General features: G+C 36.7%; 1 protein-coding gene across 1 annotated transcript in view; it reads left to right on the top strand.

Moving 5' to 3' along the window:
- Window positions 1-14,492, top strand: part of TPR (translocated promoter region, nuclear basket protein) — a 72,333-nt gene that overhangs the window by 57,474 nt on the left and 367 nt on the right. Inside the window, exons 44-51 of the mRNA XM_008145959.3 lie at window positions 6,172-6,353; window positions 7,476-7,544; window positions 7,672-7,766; window positions 8,987-9,093; window positions 10,324-10,419; window positions 10,531-10,690; window positions 12,229-12,347; window positions 13,981-14,076. Coding sequence (XP_008144181.2) covers window positions 6,172-6,353; window positions 7,476-7,544; window positions 7,672-7,766; window positions 8,987-9,093; window positions 10,324-10,419; window positions 10,531-10,690; window positions 12,229-12,347; window positions 13,981-14,076 — 924 coding nt within the window. The remainder of the gene's footprint in view (window positions 1-6,171; window positions 6,354-7,475; window positions 7,545-7,671; window positions 7,767-8,986; window positions 9,094-10,323; window positions 10,420-10,530; window positions 10,691-12,228; window positions 12,348-13,980; window positions 14,077-14,492) is intronic.

Below are 14,492 nucleotides of genomic sequence, written 5' to 3'. Positions count from 1 at the left end.
ATAAGAAAATATGTACATTTTTCTTTGTCATATAAAGGTGTGTGTCTTTCTTTGGAGCCTTCTACAAATTTCCGATAAAGTACTATAAATTCTGAAAGAAAAGCAAGAAATGCTGTTTACATAGCAAAACTTTAGTTCTTACTATTTAGGAGATTTAGTTTTCTTAACTAATCAAATACCTGATTAAGACAATATAACACAAAATTATTTTGATAAAGCACAGAATATTTGCTTTCTAGGCAGAAAACTTTTTCACAGTTTCAGTAACAGACCAGTAGTCTTTTTCAGTGGAGAGAAACCTAACTCTTAATTTTGTATCAGCTTACTTATTGGGCTAATAAACACAGGTAGAATAAAAGTATTATTTAATTCTGTAGATTCTAAAGTTATGCCTATATAACCAAACCAATTTAAAACCAGCTTTAATATCAAATATTTTTTTAGATTATGTGATTCTGAAAAGCATTTGGGTTAGTCTGTTAGGTTTTTTTGAGAATTCTTATATAAGCACAAGTTTAAGCCAATTGAATATAAATTAGCAGTACTATACAGGGTAGAAATATCCTGTATCTAGAACAAACATATTGATATACATAAACATAAAGACCAATGGAGACAAATCTCATAGCTTTCATTTTATTTATTTGTCTTTAAATCTTTATTGTTGAGGGTATTACAGATGTCTCCATTCCCCACTCCCCACCCCCATTTCTCCCTCCACCCCCCATTTCTCCCTCCACCCAGTTCCTGTTCTGCCCCAGGCCTTCACTACCCTATTGTCTGTGTCCATAGGTAATTAATATATATGCATGTAAGATCTTTGGCTAATCTCTTACCATCCCCCCCCCCTTTCCCTCTTAGATTTGTTGGTCTGATTCCATGCCTCTGATTCTATTGTATTCACCAGTTTATTCTGTTCATTAGATTTCTTACTCGTTTGATTTTTAGATTCAGTTGTTATGTATTTATTGCCTCTTTATTGTTCATGTTATTTATATTTCTCTTCTTCCTCTTCTTAAAAGAATACCCTTCAACATTTCATGTAACACTGGTTTGGTGGTCATGAAATCCTTTAGCTTTTTCTTGTCTGTGAAGCTCTTTATCTGACCTTTAGTTCTACATGATAGCTTTGCTGGTTGTAGGTCCTTGTATTCATCATTTTGAATATTTCTTGCCACTCCCTTTTGGCCTGCAAAGTTTGTTGAGAAATCAGCTGATAGTCAGATGGGTGCTCCCTTTTGGTAACTAACTGCTTTTCTCTTGATGCTTTTAAGATTCTCTCTTTGTCTTTAACCCTTGGTATTTTAATTATGATGTGTCTCGGTGTGGGCCTCTTTGGGTTCCTCTTGTTTGGAACTATGTGCTTCCTGGACTTGTAAGTCTATTTCTTTCACCAGGTAGGGGAAGTTTTCTGTCATTATTTCTTCAAATAAAACTTCAATATCTTCTCTCTCTCTCTCTCTCTTCCTTCTGGCACCACCATAATGCAAATGTTGTCCCAGAGACTCTTTACATTATCTTCATATTTTTTATTCTTTTTGCTCCACTGATTGGGTATTTTTTGCTTCTTCATTTCCAAATCATTGATTTGATTCTCGGAATCGTCTACCATTGAATCCCTATAAATTATTCTTTATTTCAGTTAGTGTATGCTTAATTTCTGACTCATCCTTTTTCATGTCTTTGACATTCTTACTAAGATCTTTGAATGTATCACTAAGTCCCTTGAAGCTCTGTTTGAGTCCCTTGAAGCTCTCATTAAGATCCTTGAGTAACCTTATAACCATGGTTTTGAACTTTGCATCCAGTAGTTTGTTTACTTCGATTTCTTTCATTTGTGACATATTTCTTTGTCTCCATATTTTGGCTGCTTCCCTGTTTTTGTTTCTATGTATTAGGTAGAACTTCCTAATTGGTAGAATTGCCTTGTGTAGTAGGTGTCCTGTGGGGTCCAGTAGCTCAGCCTCCCCAGTCACTTGAGCTGGGCACTCTAGGTATGCCTCTAGGTATGCCTTCTTGTGGGCTGTGTGCATAGTCTTGTAGTTGGTCCTTGATTGCTGTTGGCATCACTGGGACGAATTGACCTCCAGGCCAATTGGCTGTGAGTTCCAATTGCGACTGCAGTGGAAGAGCAGCTGTGCAGAAGACACCCCTATGGAGCAAAACTTGCTTCGGTGGTGCTTTGATGCTCACTGAGTCTGGCCCTTTAGTGTGTTGCTTGTGGATGTGTACAGTTGTAACCTGGTATGTCTGAAGCTGTCCACTGGGTGCACTGGCTCTGGGTCCACCTGGCAGGAGCTCTACAGAGAGAAAATGCTATAGGTGGCTGCTACTTGTATTGGACTTGTGAAGCAAGGCAGGCTGGTGCTAGTGCAGGGTCTTGGGCCTTTTATTTATAGGTTTGGTACACACTGACTCAAGCTGCTATTTGTTTGAGAGATTTTAGGAAAGTCTGAAGCCTGAGTCAGGACAGGCCATTCATATGTAAAAGCTGCTGCAAACAGCTTGGGTGGGGCTGCAAATTGAATGGGTGGGGTCTCAGAGAATCACCAGGGTAGAGGGAACAGTGTGAGCCAAGCGGATGGAAACTCAGGGCTACCAGTTAGCTCTGAGATGGGGGAGGTCCCAGCACAAGAACAATGATCCCTGCAAGGACCCCCGTCTGGGGAAAAGCCACCCCCAAGTTCCTGCCCTAATGCCAGACAATCCAGTTCCTTCCTGTATGTGTCTGGGTCCCCCAAAGCCACCCAGCACTAGAGATCGAGTCAGAGTAAGTCCATGCACTGGCCCTTTCAAGGAACATGTGGATCTCCAGCAGCCTCCATGTCACTCAACCACAATCCCCGCTGGTTTTTACAACCCAAAGTTATGGAGGCTTCTCTTCCCAGCTCTGGAACCCTAGGCTAGGGGTCTGGTGTGGGGCTGGGATCCCTTGTTCCTCACAGTGGAAGAGCAGCTGAAATATCCCTCCTGATTAAAAAAAAAAAATGGCACGGGTACCGGTCCAGCCCATTCTGTGCCTCTGCCCCTCCTACGAGTCAATGTGCTTTCTTCTTCTCCAGTTGAACTTCCATTTATCCAGCTTTCAGGTGGTTCTGATTGATGGTGGTTTCGTATATCAGTTGTAATTTTGATGTGGTTGTGGGAGGCAGCAAGTACCGGTGCTTACCTACTCTGCCATCTTGGTTCTCAATCATAGCTTTCATTTTAAAGCATCAGCTTTTATGGCCTAAGTACAGTGAATAACTCAGGGTTGTAAAACTGGATCCAGATGATGTTTCTGGCAGATGGACTGAGTGAGTTAGGATTTTACTCAGATGACCAAGCTTTGCATGCTGTAAGAATTCCTTTAAAGCCCTTTTTAAAGTAATTTATTATCAATCAAAGAATGCATTCCATTGTCTCCAAGGGGCCTGAGAGCCTCTCCTTCAAGGGTGCCCCTTAACGTGGACACTTGTCAACAAACACAACAGAAAATGGGAAGAAAGTGTGCACAATAAAGTTCAAACGCTCAGAAGGTAAAAAGAGTGGCTTCAGGACGCCTGAGTTAAAAGTGGTAGATTTTCCTGGAGGATGATGGCTAGAATGGAGCCTAAGCACACATGGCAGCTGCCACGTGTCTGGAGATGAAGATGGGGGAGGGGAAGAAGCCACAGACCCAATATCACTTCATAACTTTAAGCCAATGAACAAAGTACACGCAGAGCGAGATCAACATATAACACACAAACAAGGTAATTGAGTACTATCCTAACCAAATCTTAGATAAACTATACAAGTTACAGATTTCAAATTCAAGTGGCCAAACGAGTTCAAAAATCAGGTAAAAATCCTACAATTATTCTCTTCTCCAACAGGGAAATAAAATAAATGGTTTATTTCAAAGGAAAATTGGAGAAGAAGGGAGTACCTGGTTGTACACGCCAGGATGACTTACCCCACTTCCCAATCAAATACATTGACTTGCAGAGAGACAACAAATATACTTCACACCGTCTACCACAAAGACACAAATGGGTAGAGCCCAGAAATTCTGATCCTGCTCTTAAATGGAGGCCCCCAACTAAGTTTAACCCTTTGCACTCGCTTGCTTTTTTCTCGATTCCTTTATTCTACTCGGGATTTAATTTTTTAAATACACCAGATTTTACAAAGTGCGGTAGTACTTTAAATACACCAGATTTTACAAAGTGCGGTAGTAGAATAAAAAATACACCAGATTTTACAAAGTGCGGTAGTAGAATAAAAAACGAGTTTCTTTTCATACAAACTTATTTATTTGGATTTTTTTTATATTTCAAATTATTGATACATTTTTTAAATACACCAGATTTTACAAAGTGCGGTAGTAGAATAAAAAACGAGTTTCTTTTCATACAAACTTATTTATTTGGATTTTTTTTATATTTCAAATTATTGATACATTCAAAGAGTATAAAAAGAGCTGCTACCGATGTTAACCGTGTCGAGTCACACTCGACATCCGAGTGCAAAAGGTTAAAATGCAAATGGTTTTGTCCCAAGGTAGAGAAAGCCCACATAGAGGATTCCTGGCTGCACACTTACCCCCAAAATGGAGCAGCTTACTCCAAAACAAAACCAATGTAGATTGAAGTCCAAAGGCATTTTCTTATTCCAAATGAGCTCTGTGCTGATTTGGCCAGCGCCTGCCAGGGAAAGTACCTTCCGAGCCCCCAAGGTAAAACATCCTTGGAGGCTGTTCCAGGTTTGGCCTACCATAAGCACTAGCTCCTGACTGGCTCACCAAATAGTTACTGAAAGCAAAGTTTGTGAGCCCAGTGCTTAGGCCAAAACTCAAAACGTTCCAGCTTGGAGTAAGAAAAGGTTTATTGATCAAGAAGACGCCAAGGGAGAAGATGGGAGACCTAATTGGTACCTTATATCCATCTTACTCACTGGCCTAGGTTAATGGTTTTTAAGGGGTTATGGGGAAATAGTGCTGACAAGGGAAGTTGTAATTGGGGACCTTGGAACTTGGTCATTTATGGTAACAGGGCATCAACACTGGATCTTCCTGGACAACAGTTTCTTGGTGTCTGAAAGGGTTCCAGTGTTCAAGTTCGATTATGTCCTGGTCCTTTGGTTAAAGGGGGAGATTTTAGTTCCAGATACAGCTGGAGACCAAAGCTCTTTCCTCTGCACATGCTTCACTACATGACCTGCAGTTTTGGTCCACTCTGAATGAGCTTCAGTGTCTTTTTAGGATAGGTCCATTTTGAGCTGATTCTGTGGTTGCATCTGTAGGTGTTATCTCTCAATGCTACGTGTTTTAAAGGAAAATGTTCATATCCACTTTTCCCAGATACAAAGCATATAACAGATGCTCATTGAATACTTGCTAGAGAGTTTTCCTTTTTACAGTCAAGCAGAAATTGGCCTAGTAGTCTGGATAAAATTTAATTAGTGGATAGATTATGTACATTGCCAATAGTTACAAAAATGCTTTTTCTGAGCATGTATGCTTGTATTGAATTAATTCTCACAATAAGCTTGTCAGGTTTATGTACCAGTGTAGAATCTGAGAAACAGAAGCAGAAATAAGCAAAGTGACTTAACCAAGGTCACAAAGCTATTAACTCTTGAAGATAGAATATGTTCTAGACCTAACTTTAAACTACTACCTTGTTGAACTTTCAAGTAGATAATAATTTCTGATGTTTCTACCGTGTATATTGTAGACCCAGACATCTGAAGGATCATTAAATTAAAAATTTAGGAAAACCAAAATGTAAGAGTGCCATTATTGGGCTTTTCCCAATAGTCTTCATCCTGTTTGAGTGTAATACTGATGTCATAGTGGTCTCACTCAGGAATTTGCCAGTTTTAATAATAGCCAAAATGTATTAAATGTTTATTTTATCATGTGTTAGGCTAAGTGCTTAAGTCTACTATTTGAAACCTTCAGAAAAATCTTTCTTGTAAATTACATCTGTTGCATTAACCAACCAAAAAGATTAAGGAACTTGGCTAGAAGCTATACTACTGATAATTGCATACCCATTATCTCTGGACCCACCATACCTCACTACTTTCCTTCTGAAAATACTACCAAGGTGAACATTCCTAGTGGCAAGATTCATACTTTAGGGATTGTCCACATTATTTTGCAGTAAGTTTAATAGTTCAAAATAAGCTTCTCTTTTCCTGTAGGTGAAGGAAATACAGGTACTGCAGAGTCCTCTTTTCCCCAGGAGATTTCTAGAGAACAGCCATCATCAGCATCTGAAAGACAGACCCCTCGAGCACCTCAGTCACCAAGACGTCCACCGCACCCACTTCCCCCAAGACTAACCATCCATGCCCCACCTCAAGAGTTGGGACCACCAGTTCAGGTATTAAAAGTAGTGGTCATTCTGAAAAATGAACTTTTAAAAATCTTGGCTCTTTTCCCTTTCCATTAGATATTGCCTTTTTTCCCGCAGAAATTAAGTGAACCCTTTAATGTTTTGGCATATTTTTATAAAATTCTTTGAACTGAAATGAATCTCTGATTTCCTTGAAAAGGCAAGGCTGACTAGAAGTTGTGCATAAGTTGAAATGGTTATAGTCATAGCAAATAAAAGTCTGGTCACTGTTTCTACAGATTACAAAAGGAAAAAGATATTCTTGGATTTTAATTAATGTAAAATGTATTTTAGCAGCTGACCATCATCTGTTTTGAAGTGGGGTTTTTTCCTCTTAAGTTGCATGTTTTTAATAAAAGGAAATTCTGTTCTGCTTAACAAAACATTCTTCTCTTCATTTTTAAATAATCATACATATTAATTCCCTCTTTGAAAATTAATGAAAGTGTGCATAACCCTTTACATGTAGCACCCTTTGGATATCTCTTAATTAGAAGCTCTTGCAGAAACAGGACAAGTACAAAGGCTCTATTAATAATCTAGCTTGAGTTTTAACCCTTTAGAGCATGGAACATTTTCAAGTATAGATCTAAAATACCACTTGTGAAGAAAACTGCAATATGTGAAAATATAAAGTCTTAAAAGAGTGTGTATGGATCCTGCAAAATATACCAAATCTGTCAGTTTAAAATTGACTAAATTGAGAAACAGTTTATATGTAGTTAGTACTGCTAGTAATCTTTCCAAAACATAAGCCATAAAATCCAAAAGCATACTTACTAATGAATAAATTAGTTACAAAGAAATAAGATACGATCAAAGATTAGTTTTAAATATTGGTTAATATTCTGTCTATTAGTTAATGAAATATTTGTTGGTTTAATGTTACAGTCTGTACAATTAAATATTTGTCATAGTTTAAAACTGGTTTCTTTAGTATAAGATTAGTGGCAGTTTTTCCTGAAAAAATATTATGGTGATTATTATATCATCTGCTAACATTTTGGTTATTTTATTACCAAGTAAGCATAATAAGCTCCATTGATATTTAGTGTTTGTTTCATTGTCTAATTCCTTAAAAACAAAAATGTAATTCCTTTCTTGGCCCAGAGAATTCAGATGACTCGGAGGCAGTCTGTAGGACGTGGGCTTCAATTGACCCCAGGAATTGGTAGCATGGTAAGTACCTACCCTTCCCCGCCCCCACCCCCATGTAAAATCAGTTTATTTGTTCAGCAAATATATGTGTAGCCAATATGTGTGTTTCTGTCATGCCTGTGTAATTCCTTTTTTGTTTTTGTTTTAGCAGCAGCATTTTTTTGATGATGAAGACAGAACAGTTCCAAGTACCCCAACTCTTGTGGTGCCACATCGTACTGATGGATTTGCTGAAGCAATTCAGTAAGTGAATGAAAGAGAAACATTTTGTGACTAATCAAATTCTTACTGCTTCGCTGTTAATCTGTTTACATTTGATTGACTCATTATTCCTTGAGTCTTCTGTGTACTATTTTCAGGGGGTGTAGTATGGGAGGGTTGAGAATGTAGTGTTGGGGAAAATTATGTAGAGGGAATGAAATACAGTTGCTTCCATCAGGAATTTGAAGTTTAGAGTCAGCGTAATAATGGTTAAGAACATGGAGTTTAGATTTAGAATACCTGGGTTTGAAATCTAGCTGTTCTGCTTACTAGCTGTATCAAGTTATTTAGGTTCTCTGTTCCTGAGTATCCTCATATTACTTATGGGAATGATGAGTCAATAGTTCCCACCTTATAAGTTGTGAGAATTACAGAATTTATGTTAATATGTTTAGAATATTATTGGCAGATAGTAAAATGCTTTGTAGACTGGTGGTGTTGACAAGTACAGTGATCATGGTGGATAGTATTGTGAAAGCACTAAGCATATGAGCAAATAAATATAATCTTAATAATCTAGGAGAATAGAGGTATAAGGAATAGTCTTTATTAACACAAATGAAGAAGTAATTTATTTCAACAATTAAGAGGAAAGAGTCCGAGAATACTTAATGGGAACAGCATTGAATCCCTAACACTTATTGAGCATTTCCATAAATCAGTTGATTTAATCCTCATACCAAGAGAATATTATTGTTGCTTTTTTACAGATAAGGAAGCACAGAGCTGTTAATGAATGTGCCAGAGGTCAAACAGCCAGGAAGTGGCAGTTTTGGGTTTCAAACCGGTTAATCTGGCTCTAGAACCTCTGTAAACTATTATGCTATACCACTCCACTTAAAGGATAAAAAGGCTTTCCATGTGAAAATATATGTGTTTGATAGATACATAGAGATATGTTTAGTATTTACATAGATACATAGAGATTTCTAACAGATTCAAGAAATAGGAAGCATTAGTTCAGAGACATGCAAGTTACTTATATGTAAATCATGTATATATAAATCACATGTATGAATTAATACTGTTTCCAAAATATTTGACTGCTGATATTTTGAAAATGTTTGTATAAGAATTCCTAATCAACTTTATTTTCCATCTTTTTCCTTCCCATTTTGTTTATGCTCATTTTTTTCTATATTTTTATCATTGTGCACGGGGTAACTTTACATTTCATCTTAAATCAATTTTTGTCTATTTAGTTCCCCACAAGTTGCTGGTGTTCCTAGATTCCGGTTTGGGCCACCTGAAGATATGCCACAGACAAGTTCTAGTCACTCTGATCTTGGCCAGCTGGCTTCTCAAGGAGGTAAACAGCTAGATAAAGACTTGTATCTCCTGGGTTTGCTTATATTTGGTAATAAACTATTGTGTTGTGATTTTTTTTTTAAAGTAAGCACATATAAATATAAAAGAAATTGAAATCTAAATCCTCTAATTTATGGGAAAAGCTGAAATATATGTACTATTTACAAAACATCGTCTTACATATAAATCTTTTCAACAAAGTTCTGAGTTCTTTGAACATAGACCCTTGCTGCTACATTTGTATCTCTTCGGCACCTAGGATAGCATCATACATGTACTAAGTGATAAATATTTCTTAAACCAGTAAACATATGTAAATACTACCACCCGTTTTAAAGTTTCTAGAAGAAATGCAACATGTTTTGTGTTTGACAGTTTCCATTTTACCAATAAAACACACAATTTAACATTTCTAGTTAAATGCATAATACAAGATAGATACTTTCCATTAACATTAAAAATAAGAAAAATAAAATGTTAAAAATATGTGGAATAAAATACAAATTAAGTAATAGTAGTTGATTATTTGGACATGAATTATGCATTTGTGGAATTAATGACATTTAATCTTCATTTGGTACCCATATAGCCCATTATATTTCTGGGAAGCTGTTATATAGCATTGTATAAGTGAATAGGGAATGCATACTACTTTAGTAAGTCCTAAGCAAAAGACTAATCTGTAGCCCTCATATAAGTCATGTAGTATAAATTTGTCCCTGATGGTTTAGGATATTAGTTTTAACACTATGCCTCTACAATATGAAATTGTGAGTTAACTTCATATAAATTCAAAATTTGTGTGGCAATTTCTAGACTTGGAAGTTGCCACCACTTACTAACTTTGTAACTTTGGGAAAGTTAATTAACCTTGAAATTTAGTTTCGATAGCAAAAAGGGGACTAAATAATACCTTGCAGTTTTGGTGATAAGTAGAATCTAACATAGTTGGATAATCAGTAAAGTTACCTTGTATAAAACTATAAGAGCAGCTTTTAGCTGTTTGTTTGTTTGTTTGTTTGTTTGTTTGTTTTTTAAGATACTTAGTGTTAGGGAGCTTAACAGATGTGTTTAAATTGTATTTCCATTTTTGAGGGATTGATGTTTGCTTGATGGGCTAAGTATGGATTTTAACAAAGTTGTGTCTTTGCTGATTAATTTTTTTCTTTCAGATGCCTTGCATTTGGCACTTTTGTATTTCTCATTCATTAATATTCAGAATTGTCTTTAGGTTTAGGAATGTATGAAACACCCCTCTTCCTAGCTCATGAAGAAGAGTCCGGTGGCCGAAGTGTTCCCACTACTCCTCTGCAAGTAGCAGCTCCAGGTAGGTGTCATATTACTAGATTGTGTGTTTTATTGGCAAAATGGAAACTTGTGAGGCATCTTTTGACTGGAAATTAAAAAAGATTTTTTAATTTCTGGTCTTGTTTTGAAGTGAACGTATTTACTGAGAGTAGTACCACCTCTGATGCTTCAGAGCATGCCTCTCAGTCTGTTCCAATGGTGACAACATCGACTGGCACTTTATCCACAACCAATGAAACAGCAGCAGGTGATGATGGAGATGAAGTATTTGTGGAGGCAGAATCTGAAGGGTAAATGTTTACTTTGTAATATTTGCTTGCTTTAGACTTGCCAGACTTTTGCATTTGTTTTCCTTTAGCCAGGAAACAATCTGTTGAGCTATATTTTCAGTTGCATCTTACTACAAAAGTAAACCAAGCCATCTATTTTGAAAGATTAATTTTTGCATATAATAATATTTTGGGACTTGGAGGTTGTTATTACAGAAGACAAATGTTAGCTCCCTGAACATTGCATAATATATTTATTCTAGAACAAAGTATTTCTTTAAAATCACTGGTACCCTCCCATTAATGTAGCTACTTGAACTTTTCCCAAAAAAAGATAAGTCAGTCTGTGAAAGTTAGGAATATTAGGAAATGATTCAACTTTCCATTTAGTAGTGGGCTTTCAAATGAACCTCACTTATCCTTAATGTGCATTTAGAACTTCTTATAAATTAGAAATTATCTAGTAGTTTTCAAGACCTAACTATTGGTAATACATGTGTTATAAACAAAGTAATCTTGGAGAAGTTTAACTTTTAAGATGGAACCTAATTTATTTTTAAATATATTTATTGATTTCAGAGAGGAAGGGAAGAGAATGAAACATCAGTGATGAGAGAGTATCATTGATTGGCTGTCTCTTGCTCACACCCCACTGGGGGTTGGGAATTGAACCCTGACCTCTTGGTTCATAGGTCGATGCTCAACCCCTGAGCCACACCAGCCAGTCAGAAACCTAATTTTTATAAATAAAAAGTTGGGCTATTTCATGAGTCAGAAGCAGAGCTAGAAGTAGAACCCAGATTTCCTATGTAGAGCTCATGCCATGTATGCAGGTCACTTCATATAAGTCATTTCTAACCCATAGAATACCTTTGCAAAGTGTCATCATTTTACAAGTGAGAAAGCTCGCAGTCAGAGCATATACCTCTGGTGGCTGACTCCAGCCTCATGTGCTTTATTTAGCTTCACGCCTGACCAACACTGTTCAGCGTAGGCACATAGTCATGAGAGAGAACTTCCAGGTACATTACTAATAACTACTAAAATTGAACTCTTATTGTTTTGTACTCTTACTCTTACCTCCTCACTTGCTTTTTGATGTGCTTTCCGGAATGGGAGAGAGAAATGGCCATTGAGCCAGGAATTCTACCCATAGCCTGTCTCATCTGCGCCAGAGCCCCTTTTGAGTTAGAGGTCTGTTATTAATGGTTGTGACTTGTGAATTATTTTACTACTATACTCTCCTAGAAAGTTGTTTTGAGGTTTATCAAAATCTGGATATCTCCTGCACATCTTAAGAATGTAAACATCCCTTGTCAAAAAGAAAAAGAGAAAAAAAACAACTAAATTTGGAATGTGAGAAGAATGAGGAAGAAGCAACGTGTCCCCTGCCCCTTTTAAAATATATATATGGCTACCAGTATCAGAGTTGGCAGTTTTGATTTGGAGTAGAACTCTGCATTAAGTGACAAATTATATGGAAAAGAGTTTGGAAACAATAGGATACACTCTAGAATCAGTTTTATATTTTCTAATCCATTTTTGTTTTCCTTTCTTAGTATTAGTTCAGAAGCAGGCCTAGAAATTGATAGCCAGCAGGAAGAAGAACCTGTGCAGGCATCTGATGAGTCAGATCTTCCTTCCACCAGCCAGGACCCTCCTTCTAGCTCTTCTGTAGGTAAGTTCCAGCTGTTGACTACATGTAGCTTTACACATCACACTTGTTTGCAAGACACTTTTATTGGTAACAATTTTATCATCTTTTTCCCCCCTTAATTGTAAAATGCTTTATTTAAAAGGGAAATTTTATTTTCTTATAGGGAACTTGGTTTATATTAAAATTGGTTGTATTAGTGGTGCTAAAAGGGCTGTGAGGGGGATGGTTACTAAGGAGTAGTACTTTAGGCCTCTCGCCTAAACCAGAGCAGTTCCATTTTTGTTTGTTCTACATATTAGAGTTCTACAGCGATCTGATACAGAGAGTTGTTGAGCACTTACTGTGTATCAGACAGTATGCAAAGCCCTTTATATATTTACTCATTTAATTCTCACATCAGTCCAATGTGGTAAGCATTCATCCCCAATTTGTAGTTATGGAAACTGAGGCACCGAAAGGTTGAATAACTTCTCCAAAGTCACATAACTAAGTAAAGAATAGGCAAGCCCTGAGCAAGCGCACAAGTTTGCCTCCAGAGACTCCAATCTTAAACAACATACTATACCAACTTGCCTATATCAAAATTTTTAGGTAGGGAATTACTTTTATTAAAAAAATACATTACTCAGTCATCCACTCCGATTATTTTCATTTTGAATTGTTATAGCAGCCATTCTCCAACTGCCAAGCTTTATGGAAGACATATTCAGTTACCACTTTCTCAGGGTCTCTTCTCCCTCTCAGCTGCTTCTCTGGCACATCCACCTTTTAGCAGCTGGTAACTTTAAATCACTGGACATTCATAAGTAATCTTGCAGCTGAGATTAGAAATAATGTCTACAACTATCAATAATACAGTTAGTGAAGTTTTGGTGCCCCCAGTTATATTCTAACATCCCATGAAAATTGTTTTTTCTCAGCAGAATTGGAACTAGTTATATCTTACTAGAGCTTACTTGGAAAAATATGGTTCTTGTTCCCTTTTCAGTATAATAGGAAATTAGAATATATTTAAATTTATTTGAAAATATAACACACTAAACTTTCCCACCTGAGCAGTTACTCATTTGGTTAACAAATATTTGAGTGTTTATCATGTGTTGTCAGGCAATTTCATAGAAAGCACTATTGAGAGAGTGATATTTAAGTAAACACTGGGCGGTCATTTGAGGGAAGAGCATTCTAGGATGAGAGAAACAGCAAGTGCGTCCATGAGGCAGGAGTGTGATGTGTTCAAGGTCAGCAAGGAGGCCTGTGTGGCTAGACTACAGTAAGGACGGAGAGATTAGCAGGTGACAGGATACATCTAATAGGTCATTGTAATTGCATTGACTTGCATGGATAAAGGAAGTTTTGGCAGGGCTTCAAATAAGTGACATGACCTGACTTAAAGACTTGACTGTGTCAGTTTGGCTGCTGTGTAGAGAAGAGACTGAAAAAGTAATGAACAGAAACAAGGAGAAAATTTGGAGGACATTCCAGGTAAAGATGTTTTAGACAGGATTATGGAGTTAAGGTTGTGGGAAGAGGTCATATTTGGGATATAAATACAGGAATTTTCTTTTTACCCTTTTAAAAAAACTTTTAAATAATGCAAGGAATGGACTCCTCTGCATTCATTTCGTTTTTTCCATCTTAATGTTTTTCTTCTTAGATACTAGCAGTAGTCAGCCAAAGCCTTTCAGAAGAGTAAGACTTCAGACAACATTGAGACAAGGTGTCCGTGGTCGTCAGTTTAACAGACAGAGAGGTAAATTTCTAACATCCTGACTACATAATAGGATGTGGGATGATGATAAATGGAAGAATATTTCTCGTGCTTAAGCCTCCAACTAGTGTATCATTTTTTTAAATGTTCCAAGGATTGATTAACTATGCATTGGGTATGTGATGTTCAGTAATATATAAAATATAAACATTTTGTAGACAGATATGTATACCCTAGGTTGTGTAATGAATATGTGCTTCTATTTCTTCCTTGAATTCAGAGTATGTATACCCTAGGTTGTGTAATGAATATGTGCTTCTATTTCTTCCTTGAATTCAGAGTAAGATTTAGAGAAGTGCTATGTAGTTATTTGGTACATCTCTGCCTATTATACTAGCTAAACAAAGTCATATTCTATTGTACAAAAGTGTAAAATTTTAATATCTCCATGTTTTCTT

Source organism: Eptesicus fuscus, chromosome 22, assembly GCF_027574615.1.
Source record: "Eptesicus fuscus isolate TK198812 chromosome 22, DD_ASM_mEF_20220401, whole genome shotgun sequence".
NCBI classification, from domain to species: Eukaryota; Metazoa; Chordata; class Mammalia; order Chiroptera; family Vespertilionidae; genus Eptesicus; species Eptesicus fuscus.
The sequence above is the reverse complement of the archived record's forward strand: the minus strand, read 5'-3'. Positions and strand labels throughout refer to the sequence as shown.